Source organism: Elephantulus edwardii, unplaced genomic scaffold (assembly GCF_000299155.1).
Source record: "Elephantulus edwardii isolate Elephantulus edwardi_28Jun2011 unplaced genomic scaffold, EleEdw1.0 scaffold00269, whole genome shotgun sequence".
In the NCBI taxonomy this organism is placed as follows: Eukaryota; Metazoa; Chordata; class Mammalia; order Macroscelidea; family Macroscelididae; genus Elephantulus; species Elephantulus edwardii.
The window spans coordinates 926927-954142 of NW_006400019.1; the positions used below are offsets into that span (position 1 = coordinate 926927).

The following is a 27216-nucleotide window of genomic DNA, read 5'->3' on the forward strand; positions in this document are numbered from 1 at the left end:
ACTAAAGCTGTGAACAATCTCAATCTCTTCACCATCCATCCTGATGCTGCCAATTGGCCCAGTGGTGAGAATCTTTGTCTTCTTGACATTGAGAAGTATATATTTGAATATTTGAATAATAGTTGTATTAACGGGTCTTCCTAGCATATGGATAATATCAAATCACTCACAGCACTGTACTTCAGGCTAGAACTGGGAAACAATGGCTAGGAAGGGCATTTGAGACAATAAACCCTTGCCAGCACATCTTGTGAACAGGAACTAAGTGAGAATGTCCACTATCGCCATTCTATTCAGGATGCTATTTGAAGCTAGAGCAGTAAAACAAGAGAGTAAGAGGTACCCACATTGGCAAAGAGGAGGTTAAAACTATGTATGTAGAGGATCTGATAGTGTACCCAGAAAACCCTAAAGATTCAGCATGAAAACTGACAGACATAGTGGACCAATTCAGCAGAGTGCTGAGGACCTCTTGACAGTGTTGATAGCTGCCCTACAAGAAAACTTTCCAGCAAGAAAAATCTCCCCAAGTTCTGTGGACAAGGATGAAAACACTGGAAGAGAGCATCTCAGGAGAAACAAGGGGAAGAACCGGGTATTAAGAAACAGCAGCTTCGGGGAGTGGCCTGTGTGGTCCCGCCTCCAGGCACGCACAGTATCAAAGATGAAGGGAGAAAAGACCAGTTTTACAAGTGATGTGATCTGACAAGTGCCGGATGATCAAGGTTGATCAACCATGATAAGTCCTGTGGATAATAGTATGTGTTTTGATAAGGCAGTGCTTAAAGCTTGGCTGCTCCCCAGAAGTGCCCCTGGATGGGAGAAAGGTACCAAAAGTGTTGATTGTGGATCCAAGAAAGATGAACAACTTCAATCTTTTCTCCATCTATTTCAATGCTCCTATTGATGGGCAATGGCAAAGGACACGCTCACAAGGGATATCAATCAGAACTGGTTTTGACAAAGACTGTGGCAATATAACAATAGAAACCTACACTCAAGGAATGTGACAATATAACAATAGAAGCAGACCCTCAAGGAATGCAGCTATATGACAATAAAAACAGACTCTCTAGGAATATGGCAAAACAACAGACTCAAGGAAAAGATAAATGAGATGACCATGCACCATCAGCTGTTTAAACCCCACTCACTGCTAACAAAAGTTATATATACCCTTTTGTAAGATTAAAAAAAATTAGTTGGTCTGTCCTGACCCATTCATAGTCTGTTATGAACATCTAATAAACCTGTTTCTTTCTCTTGGAAAAAAAAAAAGAAACAGCAGCTTCTCGGGGCACTGTACGCAATGAAACGCACGAGTTTTCCAACTGATGGCGCCATAAAGAGCATCAGGAATCCACTGCCCCTCTTATGGTCTGATGAAAATGTTCATGGAGGCAGCCTGAGAACTACTTTAACAGCTACAGGAGCCTTTGTCTGTTTGACTTCTTGGCTCTCTGAGGAAGTTTCTTCCCTAACTGCCCAGGTGGTTGAGGTCAGGAAACAGTGATTCTTTTCTCCAGCCCATGGGCTGTGACCCTAAGAGATACCTACAGCACTAAGTCTTAGCAAACTGAAGGCTCAATCCAGACATAAGGGAGACCTTCCAAGTAAGCTACTGGCAGAAATGACCTTTAAAGAGGCTGAGCTCACCCTCTCAATGCGTCCCCCCGCACCTCTCACTACGTCCCCACAGAAATGGAAGCTGCGATGGCTCTGTCGGGGAAAGAAGAACCAGAAAGTATAAAAAAAAATGTGGCTAGAAAACATCGTACCACTGCACTTTAAACAATATTCCATTCAGGCCAAAACATTTACAAAACCCCTGAAGAAATGTCTGTCTACCTTTAATATGCCTGCTTACCCCTCCCTTAACTTACCTCAGTCCCCGTGAAGCGAGCCACAGGAGAGGAGAAATCTGTCTAGGGTTTGACAGCTATGGACAGCCTTAACTCACACACTCTTAGCTGTATTCCTCTGCCCCCTCCGCTCCCCTATTGCTGTAGAGTCGGGACCAGCCATAGCTGACTCTCTAGTGTGCGTCTAAGGCTGCAAAACATACTGGAGGGAACAGTCATCTTCTCTCCAGGAACAGCTGGTGAAGTCGAACCACCAAGAGGCATAGCCTCCGGGTTAGGAGTAACTTGCTGCAGACTGTGTCACCAGAGCTCCCTAGCTGCCATTCCAGGAAATGGTTTACCATAATTAACCTTAAGGATTGTTCTCTTGCATTCCCCTGGTGGCCTAGTGGGTAAGGAGGTGCACTGCCAAGCCAGAGATGGGCAGTTTGAATCCACCAGCAAGTCCAAGGGGGAAAGAAGGCAACCTCCTCTCATGCAAGTTACAGCCTCTGAAAACCCACTGGAGGGTCCTCCACAAGTCAGATCTTAAGTCATAAGTTGAGCATAGAGGACTCAGAGCCAGGGTGGCTGATGGGCACTTGGAGGGCAGTGGTAGACGGCGTACCCCATCATCTTTAAACAAAGCCTCAGATGATACACTGAGCCCAAAAGAGGGCAGGGCCCAGGCCTAAAGTCGTGCGCTCAGGCGTGAAGGCTTGGCGCTTGGGTCGGGATGCACAGGGCACACCATCTGCCCTCTCTCCTGGTCCTCCATTTGTTTAGGGACAGTCTGCAGGGCTGGAGCAGCACTGTGACATCCTCACTGTTCCTCGCTGGCCCCTCTGCAGCAGACTGTATAAAGCCACAGAGAAAATGGTGGCAAATTCACTGTGGCCATTGCCTGAAAGAGCAATTTATGGCTTAATTCTTTTCTTAAGCTCCCAATTTGGCTTTAGTCCTAAATCTTGGCTAAATCTGGGCTACTAAATTTAAACCTACTGGCCTCAAAAGTATAGGGCAAGGGAGCTTTGGTGGCCTAGTGACAAGAGGCTGCACTGCAATCCCAGCGGTATGTGGTTCAAATCCACCAGATGCTCTGCTGGAGAAGGAGGGGCAATCTCCTCCTGTACCAGTCAGATTCTATTTGACGGTACACATACACACACACACCCCAAAAAATAAAATGAAAATATTTTTTTAAAAAGCATAGGGCAGTTTCATGACGTGTCTACCTCCTTATCACTACCATGAGTGGTTTACACACTCTTACTTGGAATTAATCTAATGAGCACCTCTCCACTTGACTCCATTCACACAATCAGAACTAGGCTAAAAAGCAACAGCATACGCAATAGCAAGGAGCAACCATACCAGCACTGAGAAATATTCCTCTTAGTGACGTAAACCAAGTGTTCTTTCTTGCAGCCAAAGAACTTTACCAAAAATAATAAGTTGTATGTAGACATGCCAACACTAAACATTGATTTATGATTTTTTTTTACATATTAAAAAAAAAAGTCATGCGTTGGTACTCAGGAGACCACTCGTTCCTGTCTTGGGACGGAAAGAGTTGCTGAAAGCTTCGAAATTAAATGAAAGCTACTTGAGATCCACACTCAACACTCTTGGCATCAACAGCCAGGAAATCAAAAGATGAGTTGTTTTGGGAACCTCTGCTGTCAGACCTCGCCAGAGGTTTAAAGAGCAACAAAGTCAGTCTAGAGACTAAGTTGTGCCTGATCCAAGTCATGGTCTTCGCAATTACTTGCTCTGCATCTGAGAGCTGGACAATGACTAAGGATGACAGAAGAACTGATGCATTTGTGTTGTGCTGGAGAAAAGCATTGAACATACCATGGACTGCTGAAAGAACAAACAGGTCTGTCCCGGAGAAGATGAAACTAAGTTTCTCCCTGGAGGCAAGGATTTTTGAAACTCTGTCTCACATACTCTGGGCACATGGCCAGGAGGGGTCATTCCTTGGAGAAGGACATCATGGTGGAAAGGGTGGAGGGTCAGCACAGGAGAGGAAGGGCCTGGATGAGATGGATTGATACAGTGAGTGTGACAACTGGGGCAGGTAATATCAGAGACAGTGAGTTTGGTTAAGGATAGGGTAAGGTTCAAAGCCATTGTTCATGGGGCTACGATAAATTGTAGTTGACTCAAACATAACAACTTCACCATTTTGGAGAGGCTCATGACATCACTTGCTTTCTTGACTGCTGCTTCTGTGCATGTTGACGGTGGACCTAAGGAAAAGGAAATCCTTGACTCTCTCACAGTGTGGCCTAGTGGTCTAGCGAGGACTTGTTTTCTTGACACTGCGGTGTAACCATAATAAGAACCAAACTTTTTGCTTTTCTGCAGTAAGTGTTCAAATCCTCTTTGATTTCAGCAAACAAGGTTGTGTCACCTCTATATCACAGGCTGCTAATGCATCTTCCTCCTATCCTGATGCTACCTTCTTCAGAGCTCAGCTTCTCAGATCATTTGCTCAGCACACAGATTGGATAGGTACAGTGAAAGGATATAATTCTGACACACATCTTGCCTGATTTTAAACTATACACTAGTTATTCTATTCTGAGAACTAACTCTTGGTCTATGTACATGTTTCCTTTGGGCACAATTAAGTGTTCTGAAATTCCCATTCTTCTCAATGTTACTCAAATTGTATTAGGACCCACACAAATGCCTTTATATAGTCAGTAAAAGATAAGTGAACATCTTTTCTGGGATACATTTGTCATGGAGTTATCCTAACTCCATGGCCTCTCTGAATCCCACTTGAATTTCTTGCAATTTCCTGCCAATGTACACTTGCAGTCATTTCTAAGATAATCTTCAGCAAGATTTCAATTGCATGTGACATTAACGGTTCTGCTGGATAATTTCTGCAATCTGCTGGGTCTTCCATCTGGTTGGTCAGGTAGCTGTCTTCCAAAATCCTTGGCAGAGGTGAGTGAGCACAGCCAAGTCTGTGTCTGTTTGCTAAAACATCTCAATTATTATCCCATCAATTGCTGAGGCCTTATTGTTTTGTCAATGCCTTCAATGCAACTTGAACGTCTTCTTTTATTACCATTGGTTCTTTATTATATGCTACTTCCTGAAATAGATCGATACCCATCAATTCTTTCTGGACCAGTAACTCTGTATTCCTTTCATCTTCTTTTAATTCTCCCTGAATTGTTCAATATTGGACCCACTGAATTCTTCAGGATTGCAACTCGAGTTTTACCTTTTTCCTTCAGTTCTCTCAGTTTGAGAAATGCCAAGTGTGTTTTTCCATTTTGGGTTTCTAACTCCAGATCTTTGCATATTTCATTTCTAATTTGCTTTATCTACTTGAGCTCTCCTTCTGTTCAGCTCTACTTCATTTCTTCCTTTAGCTTTATTCAAGAGCAACAAGTTTCACAATCTCTTCTGATCTGATCCTTTTATCTCCTGTCTTTTTAATGACCATTTGCTTTCTTGACATATGTGCCCTGGATGTCATACCATAACTCATCCGGTTGGTCATTAGTGTTCAATGCACCAAATAGATTAAAATAAGTTGTAAACTTCAAGTAGGATAAACTCAAAGTCATACTTCGTCTCTCATGGACTTACTTTCATTTTCTTCAACCTCTGCTCTGTCATGGACTTTTGCACTAAGGTTGCTGCACCCCATTAACCCCATGTTCTCTCAGTCAAGCTCTCCTGGGAGCACAAGAAACAAAATCAAAAGTTTCAACAAAATAGCAGAAGGATGAAGCTCAGGCCAAAGTTTTAAAAATTTGCCTGCAGCATCATCAGGAGATGTGATAAAAGCTGAGGCTTATAATTAGAGCGAAGGACCATTAAGGACTTCACTAGCTCACTGTCATCGAGTCAGAACCCTCCAGTGGGTTTTTGGAGGCTGTAAATTGCATAGGAAGAGACTGCTGATCTTTTTGCGTCTAGCTGCTGTTGGTCCAAACTGCCAGAGAGGCACCACCTTTGGGTCTCCTCCAGCCCATAGAAGTCATGCTAACTGAATTCCTTACTGCTCCAGTTTTTCTGAGCAGAGGCTCTTTTACTCTCTCTAGTGATTTCGGCGGTGGCTGCTGTCTTTGATGAAGATGCTTTTCCCCAACACTGGTGACTAGAGAGGCTCAAGAGTTAAAGGGCAAAGAATTGCCCTTAGATTGACTTTAGCCCTTTGCAATTCATACCTTGAAGACGTCTCCCTGCCACCACTCCCTCACCATCTGTGGCCTTGACTGAGTTCCCCTCATATGTTCTATGAACTTGTCAAAAGAAATCCAGAACGGTGCAGACCTTAGAAAACTTCAAAAGCAAACTCTCTCCAACTGATGCACTTCTCCAAAGAAACTGTTGTTCTTTCTGAACCCTGATGCAATCCATGATGGAAAAATAAGCTCAAGGTTTCAGGTTCTCAGCGCTCTCCCTGTTTCGATGCTGCCCCACCCTCCAGTCTATTCTCCACACTGCAACCAGGGAGTCGTCTCAAAACAGACATCAGACCATACCACTCCTCCACTCAAAAACCCCCAAAGAGTTGGCAACACTCACATTTTTTTTAGAAACTAGAAGAACGAGAATAAATTACTCTGAAATGAAAACCAGATAAAGAGATGGCCCCGCAACCCCTCAAACTAAAGGTAAAAAAATCTCCTATGAGAATAAATACCAAAGCCCTTAATGAAAAACTTATAAATAAAATTAAACAATTGTAGGTAATAAGCATGATCAACTAAGTATGTTTTACTCTAGAAGTTGCAAGCTTGCTTTAACACATCAAATCAAGTGGTGCAATGCACCATATTTAAAAAATAAAAAACAATCCATGTTATCTCAACAGCTATAAAAAAAAACCCACATTTAACACAGTTCAAAACCTATTCATAATTCAGGAAACAAAAACCCTAGCAATTTAGTAATAATTGAAAGGAATTTCCTCAAACTATAACCAACAGCATACTTAATGTTGAACAAAAGATTGTTTCCCTGTAAGATCACAAATAAGATATGTGTATCCATTTCTCTTCAACAGTAAACCTGTCATTGAATATCACTGAATTGCCATGAAATAAAGACAAGTAAAAAAGACATATACATTGGAAATGAAGAATTAAAGTTCAATTATGATTGCACAGTCATATACTAAAAAATGCTAACAAATTTACCCAAAAATTACTGAAATAAGAGCCCAGCAGAGTCTCAGCATATAGTCAATTTGATTCTTTTTTGACACCATTTATAATAGTAGCAAAATATCCATTACTTACGGATAAACTTAAGACAACTTGTTCAAGACTTGTCCATGAAAATCACAAACCTAAATAAATGGAGACAAACCATGTTCATCACTGATTATTACTGCAAAGCATGATATTGTTATATTAGCAATATCCCTTAACACAATGTCAATTCTTCCCAAACTGATTTCTAGATTCAATCAAAATTCTGGTCAGCATTTTTTTAGAAATCTACTAAAAAAATCTACTGCAGTCAAGCTGATTCCTCTGGTTTTTAAAGCTCAGCAGGAGACTGCCACATCTCTCCTACTGAAAAGTTCTTGGATTTGATTACTGACCTTTCAGTTAGTGACCCAAAACTTCATCTACTATGTCACACATGGAAATACATGACACCTCCAAGAGCTGGAGTCGTCATGGATAAAAACAGAAGTAAAGGATCAATGCAGCAGAATTCCAAGACTTGACAGAAATCTGCAGTACTAATCAAGATGATGTGGAATTGGTATCAGAGTACAGGTCCGAAGAACAGGACTGCAAATCCAGAAGTTACGTTTGAGAAGGATGCCAAGGCAATTCCATGGGGAAGGGGCAATCTCTACAAGAAATGATTCTGGGACAAGTAGGTATCCATATGGGAAAACAATCTCTGCCACTAATCTCCTGCCATACACAAAGGTTAAGTTCAAGCAGTTGTAGTCCTATGTGTGAAGCTAAAAGTGTAGTAAGGAATCCTAAAATTGTCTTGACTCCTGGGTTGGTACAGATTTCATCTGTGGGGTAGAGTACACATGAACCACGACAATGAAACTGATTCTGCCCTCTCAAGACAATGGCAGTCATGACTGCTTACAACTCTATTCATTTCCTACACCTGTACCAAGTACCACATGCTTTGGAGCTTCAAACAACCCAAATCTACTCTCCCACCTTTCTGGTGCTCCCAGGGTTAGCTCCTCTGGAAGCTCTGAGACAGTTCACTAGCCCTTGACAAGACCAACACCTTGGGCATGCAGCCCCCAAAGACGTCCTGTTATTCTTCCAAGCACCTAATCTCAAAGTGAACACTGGCTATGTGCCAGGCACACTACAAAAGGTAGATGCCCTCAGTCTATAATCAAGGAAAACGAGACTTGGAAAAGTCAAGTCACCAGGCCACCAGTGGATAGCACAGTGGCCCAGGGAGTTCTCCCCCGGTCACTCCAGTCCCTCCTGTGGAGTTTCCCACTGCCTTCTCTGCTCTTTGGCAAAGACTCCCCACAAGACAGACTGACAGTGACTGCCATCACGGGCTGGGACACATGGGAAGCCTGAGGCAAGGTTCCCCTTTGTATTCAGTGCTCACAGGGTCACTGAGTCCTAGTCACCTTGACTTAACCCATAGCACCAGCATCCAGTCTTCCCGTTTCTACCTCGTTCGCAAAGGCCCCAATCTGTCAGCTCGCTAACAGGTCAGTGGCCTCCTTGTGTCTTAGAATCACAGTGTTTATGGTGAAGACTGGGCGACAGGCGTGCTTTATAATGTAAGACCCATGGCTGTCTCGGGTCTCCTTTCACATAGGCTCGAGGCTCTGTGCGGGCAGTGACTGGGCAGGGTCCTTGGACTCTGTGCCATCCAGTTGTGTCAGGAATGAGCACTTCCCTTCACAATGGCACAAACGAAGTCACAGAGGCACTCAAACCCCAGGTAGGCTTTGTAAGAACAGATTCTGTCTCAATGCAATACACGCACATCACAGGAACTTGGGAAGTCCATACGAGGAAACTGTACGTGACTGGTACACACACACAAAACATCAGGGCAGTCTGTTCTGACAGCTTTTACTTCTCCACACAGACAGATACAATATTGGGTCACCCTTCACACAGTTTTCACTCAACATACTGCAAAAACAAAAAAAAAAACCATGGTTGAAGGGGCCTCCAGGGCCTTGTGCTGAGTCTTTGGGGGTCATGTGGGCTTTCCAAGCATCTTGCTCGGCGGAGGAGGCAAGGCGCAGCAGGATGGGCTCCCACACTTTGTCTTGACGTCACTGTCTTAGCATCACTTTTGGTTCATGGTGTAGATTCCTGAGTAATGAGGCTGAAATGCTTTCTTAAGCCTACTGAACATTGGGATTTCTCTTGTGTGTCAAACTAGAAAAATGGGGAGTGGGGGTGAGCTGTGGGGGGCACAGAAGTTCCAGGTAGGGTGTGATCAAGAAGATCAGAAGGTCACAGCTAGTAAAGCCTGCTGGATCCCCTCATGGGAGACATGGAAACTGAACCTCTGGAAAACCCAAAAGGGAGAATGCCCAGCCTCCCTCCAGGCTGCCGCTGCCGGGTGCCAGCCAGTCAGAACTGACCCCAGCCCATAGCTGCAGCAGGTTTTCAGAGGTGGTAAATGGTGAGGGGAGAGAGCAGCTGGTGGATTCTACCCATGTGCCTTTGAGACTGTAGCACAGCTTCTTACCACTAGAACTCCCTCCCTCCAGGTAATGGCTTAAAATCCCTGGTCTCTGGTCTATGTTCGGCCCTACACACACAGAGTCCAGAGCGTACTTGAGGAGGCCCCATGGGAGTCTCAACTAAGGCCTCATCCCACCACGGAGATTCAAACTCTACTGGTCTGGAGAGGGTGTTCCCCGGATGATTCCAACATTCAGCCCATAACTGGTTAACGCCCATGACTTTGAAATCTTGGAAAATGCTCAGAACTTTGTCAAACAATAAAGTGAAAAGTTCACTGTTGTTTATCATCTTAGCAGGACTGGGGGCATCTGAAGCTGGTGCAAGGACACGGGCAGAAACCCGTCTGTGTGGAAACATGGCCGCCACTGCTCCCATGGGGCATCAACAGCCAAGGCTAAACTCTGAGAGTGTGTAGGAAGTTTCCTTCCATCAGACCATGAGGGGGTCACGAGTGGAACTCAAAGCAAGCGAAGAAATGACTAACAAATGGGATGATATCAAAACTTAAAACTTCAAGACAAAAGATCAAAAGCAAAACATGAATTTTGACTAACAGCAGCCCTGCAGGATACAGGAGCGCTACTCCACAGGTTTCCAGGTTCAAATCCTCACGGGAGCGGGCTGCTGCATCGTCTCCAGCAGGTCGGTCAGTGGCTTCGAACCACGAGTTAGCAGCCAAGTGCCTCACCATTATCTAGACAACGAAGTCCCTTTCCACTTCGCCTTAACCACTGTACCACTAGTGCCCCTGGAGAAAAGGCAAACAACACTTAATTCTGTTAATAAAAATCTCCTAAAAACCAAGTAACAGAAGATCTAGAAATCTAACAGCAAAGTGGGCAAAAGGCTGGCCTCACTCCCTTGATGGCAAGGCTGGGGAAATCAGGTGCCACGTTAGGGGGGCACACAAAACAAGGCCCCCGGCCAGTAGAGGACCGTGAGTGCCACTGCCACCATCTCTGACTCAGACAGCCCCAAAGATAACCGGGGAGAATGACGATGTCAATGGCATGCCTGGATCCGTGGTTCCCCATGTGAGGCTGGGAGGGCGAGGCTCCTGCAGCAAGCGGGTCAAGCAGATGGGGCAGAACGCAGAGGGCACAGGATGAGGAGGAGAAAGAGCAGCGATCCCCACAGAGCCGAAGCCGAGCTAGCTGATGGGGCTCAGAGCAGCAGTCCCTCTGTGAACTAGCCCTTCACCCTGGACTGATGTGTCCTGGCCTGGTCAGCCACGCGGGGCCTTGCGCACGCTGGCCCTATTCAATGCACTCCATGACGTGGATCTGCAGGGTGTCAATGTCCGGAGCCTGGTACTGGCACTTGGGACAACAGAAGTCAGGTGGCTCATCAGGGGGACTCCTCCTCGGGCTGGGCAGTGCCAGGTGAAAGGAGCCTGGGAAGAGAAGGAGCACTGTAGTCGGGGCCTTCGGGCGGGCAGAGAACGGAGGGGAGAAAAGGCACAGACGCACAGGCCCCTGTCCAGCTACCAGTTCATCTCTCATGGGAGGCCTCCGGGTGGCCTCCGCAGGACAGAAGACACTAACAGAGATGGCCTCACCCAGATTCAGACTGTCAGTCTGGAGGCCATGATGGGATTTCCTCCAGCACAGACTCCTCCCCCTAGAGACTAGTGGGTCAATGGCCACTCACCTGCTGGAGGGGGCAAGGGTGCCTGAGCCCCATCCACGTGCCGCTTCCGCATATCCTCAATCAGGGCCCTTGGAGACAGAAACACTGCCATCAGCACACATGCACACAGTGCCTACGGGGCCAGGGGCAGGGCAGGGGGGAGACCAGTGTGCCCACATCCCTGCCGGCGGCCCCAGGCCCCCACTGGCACCCCCCTCCTCTCCCAGGAGCCCCACCTGGTGGACTCCTGCGAGCTGGCCTTCAGCTTGCTGTACTCCCTCTGCAGGTGCTCCAGCTGCTCCTGTAGCGCCTCCTTCTTCTCGGCCAGCTTCTCCCGTGCCTGCCTCTCAGCCTGGAAGTCGGCCTTATAAATGTCCGCCTGATAAACCCAAGACAGGAGCTGCCTGGGTGGGGGCTTCAGGCCTCAAGGCTAGACAGAGGGTCAGAGCGGACCCCCAGCTGCCTCCCCGAGCTCACGGCAGGGCCAAGAAAGGGAGCATCTCAGTGACTTCTGGTTCAAGGACCATGTCAAGGGGAGAGGTGAAATGCAGAGAACCTGACATTTATCAGGAGTTACTGGGGCTGGGAAGAGAGACAGGGAGGTGACGTTTACAGGGGACACTAAAAAAAAATCTGTCAATTTCCCAGTGTGACTATGATGTCACTGAACTATACACACACAAATAGTTAAAATGAGAAGAAAGGAAGAGCACACCAAGAACACACAGCTGATTACCTGTCAAACACTACCAACCACATGTAGCTGAAGTTTGAAAAGGCAGCTTTTGATGAGAACAAGGCCTCACCTGGGCCCGCAGCACCGGCACAGTCTCCATCACCACCTTGTGCTGCTCCGCCTCTTCCTTCAGCTTGTCGATCAGCTCCTGCTTGGCCACCAGAGCTTCCTCCGCCTGCTGCAGCTGCTGCCTCAGATCTTCCCAGTGCAGGCCCTAGAAGCAGGCAGGAGCTGGAAGAGGCCTCTGCCAGTGGCCAGGCCAGGCCAGCCCACTTAGCCCCAGGGCTGAGCACAAGAGACAAATGTAGTGGCTGCCAAGGCCTCGAGGGTCAGAAGTGGGGATTTTCCTTCAGGAGTCATGGGCCTTCAGGGGACAAAGGCCACACTCCCTCTGAGGTAATGACACTGTCTGCAAGTGTCTTCCCACCCCGCTGTCCTAACCATGCTCTGGGGGACACATCCTCACACGGTCTGAGCAACTCCAAGACAGTGTCCTTCAGAAAGCGTGTCCAGGCTAGGAAAGGTGTGATCAGGACCCTCGAGAAATGGGCCTCTGGGGAAAGCCTGCAAGCAACCTGGAGGCCTGGCCAAGCAGATCACTCTGCAGACTCCCCATTGTACCACCTCCCACCAAGGGCCGTCACTCATCAAGTCTTCCCACAGCCTAGACTAGCAGGCTAGCACCAGGCCCCACGCCGTCCTTCCCTCAAGCGGGGCATGGAGCGCGTAAAGTTCACCCCAAAACACAGCAGGGATGTTCTTGCAGGGGCGCAAGGGGCACGGACCTCCCCGCCCGCACTCACTCGGTTCCGCTCGCTGCTGGCCATGCTGTTCTTGATATGATTGTCATAGTCTTGGAAGAGCTGGTGATAAGCCACCTGTAACTGAGCCAGCTTGCGCCTAAGAGAAATGAGCTTATGAATGAGACCCAGCCTCCTCCTGGGCCCACCGCACCTTTTCCTGTTCACATTCAACCCTCTTCCATTTGGTCATGAAACAGGCCCTGGATGGGCATTCCAAGGATGCACTTGTCTTCTCAATCTGAGAGCAGCTGAGCTGGTCAATGGTTACTATCTTTTTTTCTTAAAATTAGTATCTTGAAGAAGGGGGGAAGAAAGCCATAATGAAAGAGAACTGTCCTCCTGTCCTACGCACTCCTGAGAACAAAGCTGAAAGGCGACTAAGGCACCACCCGCAGCCACACGTGGACCAGGACAGGATGCCACTAGAAAACCGGTTGTCAGACGTGTGTGGGCCAAACAACAGATGACACTGGGTGCTTCAAAGAGGAGGTGTGACTGCCACACAGCAAGGAGACACCGGCCGAGGTACTCAGGTAGAGGCCCCCGACAGAGACAGAGACACACACACACACACACACACACACACCGGCTGAGGTACTCGGGTAGAGGCCCCCGACACACACACACACACACACACACACACACTTGCTTCCTAATAACTGCTCATCTGTACATGTGGAAGAAAAGGGGAAATGCGATTTATCAAATGGAATCTTCAATAGTGACTCTCCTAGCAAGTTTAAAAAGAATGAGTAGGGGAAAAAATGAGTAGGAAACTCAGCAAAAGTTATCCACATGAGGTCTGGGTGAGGGGGAACAGCTTAGTGACCAATGTCCCTTCAATCTAGGGTCACAAGAATGACTGAAAGACACATGGGACCCCCACTGCCACATGAGACAAACTGGCACCAGCCACACAGAAGCTCCTTGCTCAAATCAGTACTATGAAGTGAGGAGACAGTGGGACCATTCTCCCAGCTAAGCATTCATGCCTGTGACCTCTAACCTTCCATGTTGTTGTTGTTAACCTTCCACACCTGTGACTAATGAGCAAGGCTAAAGGACAGACTCAGCCTCTTACCTCGGCAGCCTCCTCCTTTTGCCCTCCCGTCCAAGTATAGCCCACGGGGCCCGGCGGCTCCCCACCCACCAGGCCACTCAGGCTACTCACTTCTCCTCCGAGGCAGCCTGGCGCTCCATGCGCAGTGCAGCCTCCACGCTCTGGCTCTGCATGCGCAGCTGATCCACCTGCACGTTGTGCTGCTGCTGCAGCACCTCCCGCTCGCTCTCCAGCTGCCTGGCCTGCTCGCTGGCCGCCCGGACCCTGGTGGGTGGGGGTAGGGGACAGCAGCAGGCCTTGCTCCAGCCATGACTGTGCTCCAAGCCCGGCGGCTGGCATTTGGGGAAGCGGCAGGCAGAGGGCACGGAGAGGAGCCCAGAGGGGAGGCCCGCGTGGCTGAGCTTCCACTCGCACCAGAGGGGCCCTGCTGAGAATGCCCTTCCAGTCAAACCCTGGTCATGAGTGTGGCCCTGGGGACTCTCAAAATGTCCCCTAAAGAAATGGTCCAAAATCTGGGAAAAACGAAGAGACAGAACGCCAGCTTGGACCCTGAGCGCCCAGAAGGCCCTGTTGTCCGATGGATCGATCCCCACCATGGTCCGAGAATGGACACTAAGTGATTGAGTGGGGCTGTGTAAACAAGGTGCTCAAAAGCCCACCAAGAGGAGCAGGTTACATATTAATAATGTAAATAAAGTGCTGGCACCCGGGGGGAGGTGGGATCATGCAAATGACTGTGTGGAAAGCCAACAAGACTGGTCAGTTTTGTCAACCAGCAGGGCTACTCCGAGCAATCCCAGAGACAGAAAGGAGAATCTCATGACAAAAAGAAAACAACTTTGGGACCCAGCATCCCTGTGCTAAGAACCTCCATGACCCTGAAGACAGAGTTGTAACAATGCGGACAGTGGGGACAGAAGCAGCAGTAGAGAAACAGTGGCAAGAGGCATCTCAGCGGAACTAGGCTTGCTGGCTGATGGAGCTAGAGCTGAGCACCTGCAGGCCGCGGCTGGCTGGTGGAGGGGGAAACCTCTGGGCACTTACTGGCAAAGTTAATGAGCCATGTTAACACAGAGGCCCTAGGGGCTGAAAGACAAGGGGCCAAACACCAGGAAGAGGCCCCCCTGCAGGCACGAGCAAGAAGAACTGCATTCTGTATCCTTCCTGATCCTATACTATAATCTGTTATGTCTCTAATAAACTACGTAATTCTGAGTATTACCAGAGTTCTGTGTTGCCACTGCAACAAATGAACTGAACACAGCAGAACAGTAGAGTGCTTGGTGGGGGCAGCTAATATCAAGATTGCTAAAAAGACGGAAGAGAGAAGGTATACCTGGCCTTCACCCCACAGGAATAAGCCTTAAGCTGACGCCAGTTCTCCTTCCCCTTTGTGAAACTGGAGGTCAAATGACCCCACCAGCCATTCTGAGAGCCCCTAAACAGGCCTCTTCTTGAAATACTGAAGTAGCTACCAGGGCAAACACTCTCTCTCCACTCACCTGCTCTCCAAAGCCTGCCGGTCCTTGTTGGCAGCCTCCAAACGACTCTGGCTCTCCTGGAGCTCGCCCAGCAGGGACGTCACCTGCGCTTTCACCGAGGCCTTGTCCTCAGCCATCTGCTGCAGGAATAAAATCACGTCCTGTCAACTTCCTGACTCGCTGATGCCCCATTCCTTGCCTCACTGGTGTCTTAGGCTAAGGCACATACACTGAGAAGTTTCTGCATTTTCCTTAGCACCCCAACTCCAAGGCCCTGCCCTCACATCCACCTCAACAGCCCCCTGCATCCCCAGCCCACCCTCCCTCTTCATCCTCATTCCTCACCTCCAAAAGGCAGGAAAGGGGCCAAGTTCCATCTATCCACACCCCAGACCCACGACCTCAAAAAGGAAACAAAGTACTAGCGGAAAGATGCAACCAAGGGGATACAAACATAGCCACCGCCTGGGCCATTGAGCAAGGTGTGGGAGTGAAACTAGCAACCTAGCAGCCACAAGATCGCAGCCTGAGAATCCCGCCTCACCCTCCACCCTTGCTGAAACTCTGAGAGACACTGAGGAAGCTGTCTGCCCCATTCCACGGGCATGAAGCCATGAAAGAGGATGGACCAACATGAATTGTCTACATTCATCATCCTCTGGCTCCCTCCTCATCTCATCCAAGTGGCCCAGGACCCTCAGTAGCATCTGCTACTCCTGCCTCTACACACACTGGCTTCTGTGGGCGTCTCACCATCTACCACCTTAGACTTCTGAACCTACCAGCCAGTTCTTTACTATCTCTGAACCACAAAGTTCAGATCCTGGACCCCACACAGGCTTCCGCCTCGGGACCTATACATGTTTTCTTTTCAGTCAATATCAGGTTACTTCTCACCACAGCCACTGCCACCCCGGTACTACAATCACCTCTGGGTCGGTGTCCAACAGACTGTCATACTGACCTCCTGCTGTGACCCTAATAATAGCTCCAAGTTGTCCTCTCAGCAAAGAGGCAAACAGTGATTTCTGATGGGGCCTTGGTAAACAAAGGCCCTCTCACCAGGCAAGGTATTCCCAATGTTTAGAGATTATCTGTCAGGAGATAGGTCAAGGTCACACCTTGCTTTGGAATACAGTAACCGGGGCTGCCCAAAAAACAAAGATAGTTGTCTCTGCAAAGTGCAGCTGGACTACTCCTCAAAGCAAGGATGGAAAGGCTGATTCTGATACAGTTTGAACACGTTAGCAGAAGGATTCTGTTTTCAGAGAAAGACATCACGTTTGTTAAAGAAGAGGGTCCACATCCAAAAACTTCTCCAACAGGGTCAAAAGGGAAGCCACAGACTGGGAAAAAGTATTTGGTAATGACATGTCAGATAAGGGACTTATACCCAGAATGTATAAAATACTTGAGCACCACAACAAGATAAAGGTAAATAATCCAACAGAAAAATGGGCACAGGATATGAACAGACACTTCACCAAAGAAGACATTCAGATGGCTAACAAACACATGAAGAAATGTTCAAAATCCCTAGCTCTAAGACAGGTGCAAATCAAAACAACTATGAGATATCATCTCACTCCAGTCAGAACAGCAAAATTTAACAGAACAGCAAGCAACAAATGCTGGCAAGGTTGTGGAGAAACTGGAACCCTTATTCACTGTTGGTGGGAATGTAAAATGGTGCAACTACTGTGCAACCCAGTATGGCACTTTCCCAAAAAGTTGCAAATAGAGATACCATTCAACCCAGCAATTCCAGTACTGGGAATATACCCCAAAGAGACCATAAATGACATCCAAGCAGATATATGCAGACCCATGTTTATTGTGGCTTTGTTCACAATAGCAAGGAGTTGGAAACAACCCAGGTGCCCATCAACAAACAAATGGATAGAGAAGCTGTGGTATAGTCACACAATGGAATACTATGCTGCATTGAAAAACAAGGAACTCATGCAATATTATTCAAAATGGGTGACCCTGGAGAACATTATGCTGAGTAAAATATCTCAGTCACAAAAGGACAATACTGCATGGTGCCACTGTTGTAAAACAGGACTGACATCGGGGTTGGGGGGAGACTGAGAAAGATGGGTTCAATAATGTATACTGCACTGAAATACATGAGGGAGAAAACTGTTTAAAAGGGATATGTGGTTAGGTATTTTTGTCATGACAGGAGTCTAGAGCGAAGGCTACATGGTGGAGTGAACCTGGGGGAGGGTTTGTAAAACAATGAAAGAATTTTTCTTTTACTTTTACAAGAGGGTAGTGTACTAGGGGGGAGGGTTGGGAGGGGAGAAAAGTGCAACAATGAATGAATGGGGGAAAAAAGAAGAGGGTCAGAGAAGGCAAGCAAGACTCTCAAGGAGATGGGGTACACAGTGGCAATAACAGGTTCAAGCACAGCAAAGATGAGGAGACGGCACAGGCCTGGGAAGCACTTCATTCTAACTCAGCAGCACTGAACAACTACAGACACCCCAGACCTGCTGGACCGATCCCTTCCTGGGTAACTGCAACGGGCCTCCAAGAGGGCTCTCTCCTCCACCCACAGCCCTCCACTCGGTGTTCTACAGCAAGCCACCATGCCGGCCAGTCCCAGCGCCCCAGGCCCTCCTCAGGTCCACTGGGCCCAGCCTGGCCTGCCTGCCATTCCTGCTGCTCTCCTCCACCTCCAGCCCTTAGAAGCTGGTGCCTAGTCTCTCCTGGCCCCTGGCCCTGTTTACCTTTCACATTTGCAGATTTTAAACGGCAGCCCTGGGCTGTGACAAATCCTGAGGACTACAGTGGCTTTCAGAGGCCCATGAGCCTCTTGGGGTTCCCTCTTCCAGAATTCAGGGGCTACCTGCTGGCATCTCTTCAGGTGCTCCACATCCTGCAGGGCCTGCTCCCTCTGCCGCTTCAGCTCCAGCTTCTCCAGGTTCAGCCTCTCCACCAGCTTCCGGGCCTCCTGGAACTTGTGCATGAGGAATTCCTTCTCCTCTCTCTGGCTGACCTGGAAACGCAGCAGCTCCTCGCATTGCTCACGAAGCATCTGGTTGCTCTGCCGCATGGCATCTGGCAGCAGAGGAGACAGCAGAGGGGAAAGTGAGCCCTGTGGCCTGAGGCCAGGACTGCCATGGCAAGGCCAAGTCCACAATGCCTTTTATAGTTCAGGCACTTTCAAACTAATTACACTAACATGCCCCTAAATCTCTCCAGTCCTCATTCCCCAGCCCTCTCCCATTGCTGGTGTTAAATAGGGCGGCCACTCTGGTGAAAGTGTGGCAGTTCCTTAAAAAGTTAAACACAGAAACACCATGTGACCCAGCAATTCCACTCCTAGGTCATACCCAGAGAAATGAAAGCAGGAATAAAAATAGACCTTGTACAGCAAAGTCAGCTGCAGCATTACTTGCCAAAAAACCAGGAGTAGGAAACCCCAAACTGCCTTCCAGAGTGGCTGTGCCAACAGTGGGTGAAGAGTTCCTATCCCAGCACATCCTCTCCAGCATTTATGACTTGCTGTCCTGTTAAACTTTGCCACTGCTCCTGGGGTGAGACGGTATCTTGCTGTGGTTTGGATTTGGCAGAAGGGTGAGGATGGTAGGGGGTGGGGGGAAATCACAGGGTCGCACAATTTGGTGGGGGGGGGGTAAAGGAAATGGGCAAGATCTGGTGGTGACCAGAAAAGACAAGGTAATGGTGGGCATAGTCCAATGGCAATTAATTCTATAAAACACCATGAATGGCAATGATCATATAAAATATGTCAATGAAGGAAAGTGTGAAACAAAAAAAAAGTAACTCTTGGGTAAGAAAGGAAGTAAAACCCTCAATTAAGTATTGTTTTGAAGATAGTAAAAAGACAGGAGGAATATTTTTTTTTTTAGGAAGAATATTCTTAAGTGTCCATCATCTACAGATGATGAATGGAATATGAGACAGTCATACAGAGAAAATAAGTTCTGACACATGCTACAATATGCATGGATTTTGAAGCTGTTGTTATGTGCCGTCAAGGTGACGACTCATAGAGAGCCTATGAACAATGGCTCTGAACCCAGCCCTGTTCTCAGCCAACCTCATCATCTCTGACACACCTGACCCCATTGCCAGTCATGTGTCCATCTACCTCATCCACAGTCTTCCTCTCCTGGCTGTCCCTCCATCCTTCCAAGCATGATGTCCTTCCCAAGGACTGGTCCCTCCTGGCCACATGATCAGAGCATGTGAGACAGAGCTTCAAAATCCTTCCCCTCTCCAGGACAGAACTGGTTGTTCTCGTGGTGCTCCACAGTATGTTCAACACTCTTCTCCAGCACCACAACTCAAAAGTATCAATTTCTCTGTCATCCTTAGTCATTGTCCAGCTATCAGATGCATAGCAAGTAATTGCAAAGACCATGACCTGGACCAGGTGCACCTTAGTCTCTAAACTGACATCGTTGCTCTTCAGTACTCTGGAGAGGTCCCTGACAGCAGATTTTCCCAATGCAATTAGTCTTGATTTCCTGAACGCTGGTGCCAAGAGTGTTGATTATGGAGCCAAGCAATATATAATTGTTAACAACCTCAATCTTTTCTCCACCCATCATGATATTGTCAATTGGTCCAGTGGTGAAGATCTTTGTTTTCTTGGTGTTAAGATGCAATCTATATTAAAGGCTACAATCCTTGACCTTCTGTAGCAAGTGCTTTGAGTCCGCCTCACTTCTGGCAGGCACAGTGGTGTCATATGTGTAATACAGGTTGCTAGTGAGTCTTCTTCCATTCCTGATGCCACATTCCTCTTCATAAAGTCCAGCCTCTCAAATGATCTTCACACTTATAGATTGGAAAGGTATGGAGACAGGAAGCATTTCTGACGTGTTCTTTTCTTGATTCTGAACCACACAGTGTTCCCTTGCTCTACTGAGACAACAGCTTCCTGGTCTACGCATAGGTTTTGCATAAGCACAATCCAGTTTTCTGGGATTCCCATTCTTCTTAATGTTAGTCACAACTTGTTGTGATCCACACAGTCAAATACCTTTGCATAAAACACAAAAACTCCTTCTGGCACTTGCTGCTTTCAACCAAGTTCCATCTGACACTGGCGATAATGCTCTAGTACTACAGCTTCTTCTAAACGCAGTGAGGATTTCTGACGGTGCTCTGTCGAGGTACTGTTCCAGGTGTTTTTGGACAATCTTTTGCAAGATTTTGGTTGCATATATTAGTGTTATTGTTTGAAAATTTCATTATATTAAATGAAATAAGGTAGTAAAAAAAGAAAAAAAGACTGTTATGATCCCACTTGTATAAAGTATCTAGAAAATGTAGATTCATAGAGAGAAAAAGTAGAGTTTACTGGGGGCTGGATGGAGGGTGAAGTGAGGAGCTATTGCTTAAGGGGTCCTGAGTTTCTGTATGACTAAACAGAAATTTTTCAGTTAGATATACCTGGACACAACAAAGTTTTTAAGTGCATACTAAAGACCTATTCTCTGTAAATGACCCTGGGGTACCTGCAGGACCAGGGGGAAGACCCCGGGACAGAGCAGCCTTGCTGACTGGCCCCCTACCTGAGGGCTGGTGGCACAGACATGTTTCTCTGTCCACTGTTGACAATGTGCCAGCCCTGAGCTCTCAGAGCTTCATCTGTACATGTGACAGGAATCCTTCCCTTCCACACTGAGCCAGGAGCCTGGACAGACCTCAGAGGATGCCAGCCAAGAAAAGCCAGGTAGGCGAGTGTAGGAGCCCAGAATCAACCTGGCGCTGCGAGCAGGGACAGACTCACCTGACTGAAGAAAGACTTTCACCAAAATAGGAGGTAGTACGGCTCCATATAACTGCCTCCAGAACCACACTACCACCTTCGGTGCCACCCACCTCACCCAAGGCTCTGTCTTGGCACTTCCTCGCATGCTGTTCTGCTGCTTGCCAGAGTTCAGCCTGGCTGCCCAGGGCCAGTTCACTCACATTGCTTTACTTTTCTATGTTTCTCACAGAGATAAAATATACCCTTTAAAGTAGACAGTCCAGTAGTTTTCAGTCTCTTCACAATGTTGTACCACTATCTAGTTCAGATCATTCCATCACTCCAAAGTATGCCCATTAGCGCTGCCTCCCCAGCCCCTAACAACCACTAATCCATGTTCTTTCTCCTTGGTCCTGTCTGTTCTGGGGTTGACACAGGAGAGTTGTACCACATGTGTACACTAGGTTCATGCCCCTTCTTCCAGGAAGTCTTCCCCCAAATGCTCCAAGCAGACACAAAGTCCTCCGTTACCTCTACTCCCTCCCTTCTTGAGCACCCACACCCAGTCTGGAGTATCTTAGAACCAACACTGTCAGACCTGATGGCCAGCACCCATCTGACAGAGACAAGGAGTTCTAGCGCTTCACACAGGACTTGGACAGGTCACTTGGCCTCAAGGCCTGACCCTTCTGAGAACGAGAGCAAAGCAGCCTGCTAGGCAGGACATGACCGTGGCGGGCAGAGGAGGAGAGCCAGGAAAGCTATCAACACGGACCTTGAACAGTCAAAACCCATGCTCTCTCTCTTAACTCTGGGCTCAGGATACACAGCCAGAATACCGGACACTGGGCACATCAGGCCACCATAAAACGTATGACAACCTACTCACCTCGGAGCTCCTGATTCTCCTCCAGGCAGCGCTGGAGGGTCTCGGGGGTGCTCTGCTCTGAAGGCAAGTGGAGCATGGCTGGCTTCCCCAGAGAAGACTCTTCTGTCAGCCCGTCCTGGTCCCCCACTGGGCCCCCACTGGGCTGCACCATCTCACAAGGCAGATGCTTCCAGAGATGCTTATTCATCCAACACAGTGCAGTCTGGAAGAGAAAGACAGCAGGAGTGCCACAGGGGCCCTGGCAGGCTTCCCTGAGCCCACAGGTTGCTTCTGCACAAGGGTCTGAGAGCCATCAGCTCATCTAATGGACTTCTGGCAGCTAGTACACCTGCGGTCCCAAAGAAAGAAGCAGCAGACAGGGCTGGCAGACCACCTGAGGTGGCTGCGAAACGATGGCTCAACACTAGCTTTAAGCTCTACTTGGCACCCACCTCCAAGCATAAGCTGAAGCTAAGAGCTCTGCCAAGCACAGGAAGTTAGCGAGAGGGCTGCCTTTGGAAGAGTCAGTGTCCTGGACTGAATGGTGGCCCCCAAAAGATATGGCTACAACTGAAATCCTGAAACCTTATTTAGAAAGAGGGTCTTGAAGGTGGAAATAGAGGGATCTTGAGATGATCTCATTCTGGCTTAATTGGATGGTTCCTAAACCCAAAGATTGGAGTTCTTCCAAGAAACAGACACAGAGAGGAAGGCACAGGAAGATGGAGACAGGGACTGAAGTGATGCAGCCACAAAACAAGGAATGCTTGGAGTCACTGAGACTGGAAGAGGCAAGGGAGGACCCTCTCTCAAGCCTCTGGAGGGAACACAACCTTAACTCCAGACTTCTAGCCTCTAGAAAAGTGGGAGAATACATTTCAGTTGCTGCCAGTATGATGGTTGTGTCCTGGAGGTAGAGGGTGCCCCAGGGTGTGTGACACGTGCTATTGTTGCCAGTCTGATGGTTGTGTCCTGAGTCATGGTGCCACAGGGTGTGTGACAGGTACTGTTGTTGCCAGTCTGAAGGTTGTATCCTGGAAGTAGAGGGTGTCCCAGGGTATGTGAGATGTGCTGTCACCACTGTATACCGTCAAGTCGGAACTGACCCCTTGCTGACCCTGCAGTGGGTTTTCAGAGGCAGTAAATCACATGGGCAGAGGTTGCCCTTCCTTCTCTCAAGGAGCAGCTGGTGGATTTATACCGCATACCTCTGTATTGGCAGCACAATTCCTTACCAGTAAGCCACCAGGTGCTGAGGACACAGAAAGCGAGAACTGGGCTTTCAGTCCGAGCTGCCTGCATTCCCTATGAAGTGGAGGGAGGCTGTGGAGAAGGGTACCAGCCTCAGCCCTTTGAGATCCTGCCCAGCAGGACTGAAGGAAGAGCATTTCCACTTCTTCTTCTTCCTTGACAGACCCTCCATCCTCGGCTTCCAGAACATTCCCCACTCCTGGGTCCTTTCACTGCCACCGCCTCTTCTCCCCTTCATGCTGGGGTGCCCAGGATGGGGGCCTGAGACTTCTTCTGTAACTACATTCACGGCATTAGGAATGCTATGTAGTCTCTAGTGTCAAACCTGAGCACCAGAACAGACAACACATCTACGTGGATAGCTCACAATGTTCTCAACGCTATCTGATAGAAAACCGTACCGCTGAGAGGCCCCAAAAGCCAGTTCCATTCTTGTGTATCACATCCACCCTCCAGTTCTCCAGACAGACACCTGGGAGTCAGTCTGGGCTTCTCTTTCTCTCACACCTAATTCATCTGAAAATCCAATAAAAGGAATCCCAAAATCCACTTGGTGACACTAAACAATCAAAGATAACGATCTTGGATATGATAATGACAGATTTCATTTTATTGCTATTTTAGTAAGTCCTTTCTCTAAAAAGTGCATATTGAATAGTTACAAAAGAAATTATAAGCTATCTGGAATCTGCTCCAAATAGTTACAAAAGAAACTTTAAGCTATCTGGAATCTGCTTCAACATAATGAGAGCTCCAGATGTATATACTAAAGAAATGAGGATGCATGGCCACAAGTATCCAAAAGTAGAAACTCCCAAAACACCTCAGCAGGTAACAGAATCTAGTACATCTACATACAATCAGATAGTATTTGACCATAAAAACAAAGCACTGACCTACATCATGGCATGGGTGAATATTAAAAACATGCTGAGGGGAAAAATCAGTCTCAAAAATTCACACACTAAAAAAAAAATTTTTTTAAATCACACACTACACTATTTCATTGACACAAAAAGTCTAGCACACGCAGTTCCCAGTGGCAGAGAGGAGGCAGGGAAGGAGTAAAGGACAAGGGCTAAAGTGCACAGGATTTCCTTCTGGAATCACCAGAATGTTGTGAAATTGGGTAAGGGAGATGCAAGTTGGAATATACTGAGAACAATTAAAATGTGTGCTTTAAAATGATGGAGTATACAGTACATGAATTATATCTCAATTTAAAAAAAACCAACCAACAACCACTGCTATTAAGTTCAACACCTAGAGGCCCTCCATCGGGTCTCCAAGCCCATAAATTCTTAGAGATTTCTCCCAGTACTTTAACTACAACTGTTAAGGGAGAACAAAACCAGGAAAGGGATGTGGAAGAGTGGAGATCAAGCAAGGTTAGTCCAGAGCTTATAATGGCTAAAGCAGAGAGGTGGGTAGATGAAATCTACTTTTTTTTTTTTTTACTCGTTGCATGCGGTTGAATCAGATCCAGCTGGCACTGGAGGAGGTTACTACTCCTTCTCCAGCAGAGCATCTGGTGGATTGGAACTGCACACCTTCGGGATTGCAGAGCAGCTTCTTGCCACAAGGCCACCAGAGCTCCCTGTGAAACTGACTCTCATCTCTACTCTTGTGCACACTGGTGTTTTACATAACAGAATCTCCAAGGCCCCATTGTCTCCCACCTGGCTAACTGCTCCTACCTTTCCCCCAAAATGTATTATCTCCCCTCTTCTACGGCAAGGGACTTCCTTTTCTACTCAGAACACTGCCCTCGGTGTGAAAGCCAAAGTCCGTCCATCGGCCTGCAAAGCCCTATCTCTTCTGGTTCCCACCAGGAGAAAATCTCCAACTACTCTCCCAAGCTCACTGTCCTCCAGGTACACTAACATCCTTTGCTTTTTCTGGTCAAGCAAAACTCATTAAATCATCCTCAGCTTGCAGTTATGGGATGAGGTCAAGTAGACAGTAACTGCTTTTGCAAACTGACCAAATAAGGCACATAAAGACATGCAGGTGTGTGTGGTTTGTTTCGTTTTTAAGGAACTTAATGCTTTCAAAGGCATTCACGTCTAACGGACAGATAATGTCTCCCAACTAGAAGAGTCCTCACGGTTAGACCCTCCGGTGGAGGCAGGGTGCCAAACAGTCCCGCTGGCCTCTGCATTCTCAGGGCCTGAATTCGCCCGCTTCTGCCGGTGCTCTAGAAGCGCGCGGCTGCAACCAACCCGGCCCACGAAGAGAGGGCAGCCCGACGTGACAGAGCGCCCGCTGAAGGCACCCTATCTTCGGGGAAAGGACTGCACCTGTCAGCAGGGTCGGTCCGACGTTAGAAGGGCGGGAGCAACAGGCTGCCAGAGATCCTAGATCCTCGCTGCTCCAAGACGGTCTTAGTTCCGCTGTTGCCCTTGCCTCCCACCGCTGAAACCTGCACTTCCGGCTTCCTTTGTCGTAGCCGTGGGATCCGGAAGCGAATCAGGAAGCCCCGATGAGCCCAGACGGTGACAAGAGTTGGGTGGGCCTCTCAAGGCTGTAGCTTGCACGGAGGAAGGCCACAGCTCGCCATCAACAGATGGTCTCCCGAAACACCACCACTCTCCAGAGGGCGTTACACCCTCGACTCTCGGGTCTCCCGGGGAACAGTCGTCCCACCCCTGCCGTGGGCGGATCCAAGACGAGGCTGGCCAACAGGAACACTAGGGAGCGGGTGGAGAGTCCATGAGAGGGCGGAGCTTCAGGAGGGAGACCCTGCCGCGAAGTCAGGGGAGGGGAGGGGAGAGGAGGTGTGGCCCCACTGCCAGCGGAAGTCCAGAGCTCCGCAAAGGCTCATGGTCCTCTAGGGGCGGGCGGGAAAGTCAGGGCGTTGGGGCGTGGCCGGGCTAGAGATGGGAACTCGGGTGAACGCCGCGGAATTGCATCTGGGTGGGCTAAGAGTTACTTCTAGAGAGGCAGCCGATGATACTGGCCAACAGCGACAGGAACAGAAAATGGCCCGCAATCTGGCAGGCCACACAGGTACCTAATGGGCGGGCCGGGGGGGGGCGGTTTGCAGGGTGGGCCTGTGATGCGTGCGCACCTACCCTCGCCCCGCCCCGCGCGGGAGGGATATGCCGAGGCCCCGCCCCGCGCACCTCGCCTGAGGCTCAGCCAAGGTCCCTGCCCCGCCCCACCGGTTAAATGTGCCGGCGGGACGCAGCCCCCGGAAACGACGGTGCTTTCTCGCCGTACGAGTGCTGAAGGTGGTAGTGGGGCGGCACTGAGAACCTACCTAGCTGAGGGGAGCTGGAGAGCTGAGAGGCGTGCTGCCCGCCAGGGCTCGCGGGCTTGGGACGGCGGTGTTGATCTTACTTGGTAGTGTGGTAGCAGGGTCGAGTTGAGAGCGGCTTAGCAAACCCTGTTGTCCCATGCAGACACGCCTGGGGACCTTGAGCGAGACGGGCGCTTGCCCAGGTTTACTGTAGTAGAGCTGGGTCATTCTCCGTCGTGGTGCTGAGTTTCCACATGAGTGCAGGGTTTGAGGGAAGTGGGCATGTTGTGTGAGCGCAGTCCCTAAAAGAAGACAGCCAGGGAGAGAAGGGCTGCAGGGCAGAGCTAATGCACAACGCGATCCGCTTGATCCCGGGCACAGTCCCGGCGGGGGCTTCCGGTAACCAGGCGCCAGCCTGCTCAGAGTCCCGGCGGCATCCCTTGGGTGCTCCACTCTGTGCGTTTGCCAACAGCCCTTTCTTCCCCCAGAGAACACCATGGCTGAGCAGGTGGCCCTGAGCCGGACCCAGGTGTGCGGGATCCTCCGGGAAGAGCTGTACCAGGGAAATGCCTTCCACCAGTCCGACACGCACATATTCATCATCATGGGTGCCTCGGTGAGTCTCCAGGCTTTGCCTCCCCTCTCTCCCCACTTATGTGGAAGACCCACCAGGACGCCTTTGGCCTCACAGCACTGTCCCCGCACCGGGGAGCGTCCCCGCACCGGGGAGCGTTTTTAAATCTGCACTCAGCCCTGGAACATGGGCCCCGCATCCTGGAGCTGGAAGGTCCTTGAGACCTCCTCCACCATCTCCACCTTTCTCTCCTCCACCACCTGCCTTCTACACCTCCACCACCTCCTCCTCCTCC

At 48.8% G+C, this 27216-nt stretch overlaps 2 protein-coding genes across 4 annotated transcripts in view; one reads left to right on the forward strand and one right to left on the reverse strand.

Moving 5' to 3' along the window:
- Positions 1-10797: 10797 nt before the first annotated feature.
- Positions 10798-22063, reverse strand: IKBKG (inhibitor of kappa light polypeptide gene enhancer in B-cells, kinase gamma). Of its 2 annotated transcripts, XM_006899914.1 has the most exons (9): positions 21877-22063; positions 18108-18319; positions 15272-15390; positions 13881-14033; positions 12710-12806; positions 11977-12120; positions 11407-11549; positions 11192-11259; positions 10798-10952 (listed from the first exon to the last, which is right to left on the reverse strand). In XM_006899914.1, the coding sequence occupies exons 1-9, from the start codon at positions 22061-22063 to the stop codon at positions 10798-10800; spliced, it is 1278 nt and encodes a 425-aa protein (XP_006899976.1). The 2 variants fall into 2 exon arrangements, with proteins under 2 accessions (XP_006899976.1, XP_006899977.1); XM_006899915.1 differs by lacking the exons at positions 11977-12120; positions 13881-14033.
- The window catches only part of G6PD (glucose-6-phosphate dehydrogenase), an 18464-nt gene continuing 12968 nt past the window's right edge, over positions 21721-27216 (forward strand). Inside the window, exons 1-2 of one of the 2 annotated variants that reach the window (XM_006899913.1) lie at positions 21721-21747; positions 26838-26963. In XM_006899913.1, the coding sequence (XP_006899975.1) occupies positions 26844-26963 (120 nt within the window). In that variant the 5' untranslated portion in view covers positions 21721-21747; positions 26838-26843. Of the gene's footprint in view, positions 21748-26836; positions 26964-27216 lie in introns of those variants that run through there. The other variant, XM_006899912.1, reaches the window with a different exon arrangement.

What these genes read in the sequence shown, in the direction of transcription:
- IKBKG (XM_006899914.1), bottom strand. Translation starts at nt 22,063, where the DNA reads ATGAATAAGCATCTCTGGAAGCATCTGCCTTGTGAGATGGTGCAGCCC. An exon ending in CAGGCTGCCTCGGAGGAGAA is followed by an intron (nt 12,807 to 13,880) that starts GTGAGTAGCCTG and finishes CATTTCTCTTAG; the next exon opens with GCGCAAGCTGGCTCAGTTAC. An exon ending in TGCCGGTGCTGCGGGCCCAG is followed by an intron (nt 11,550 to 11,976) that starts GTGAGGCCTTGT and finishes TGGGTTTATCAG; the next exon opens with GCGGACATTTATAAGGCCGA.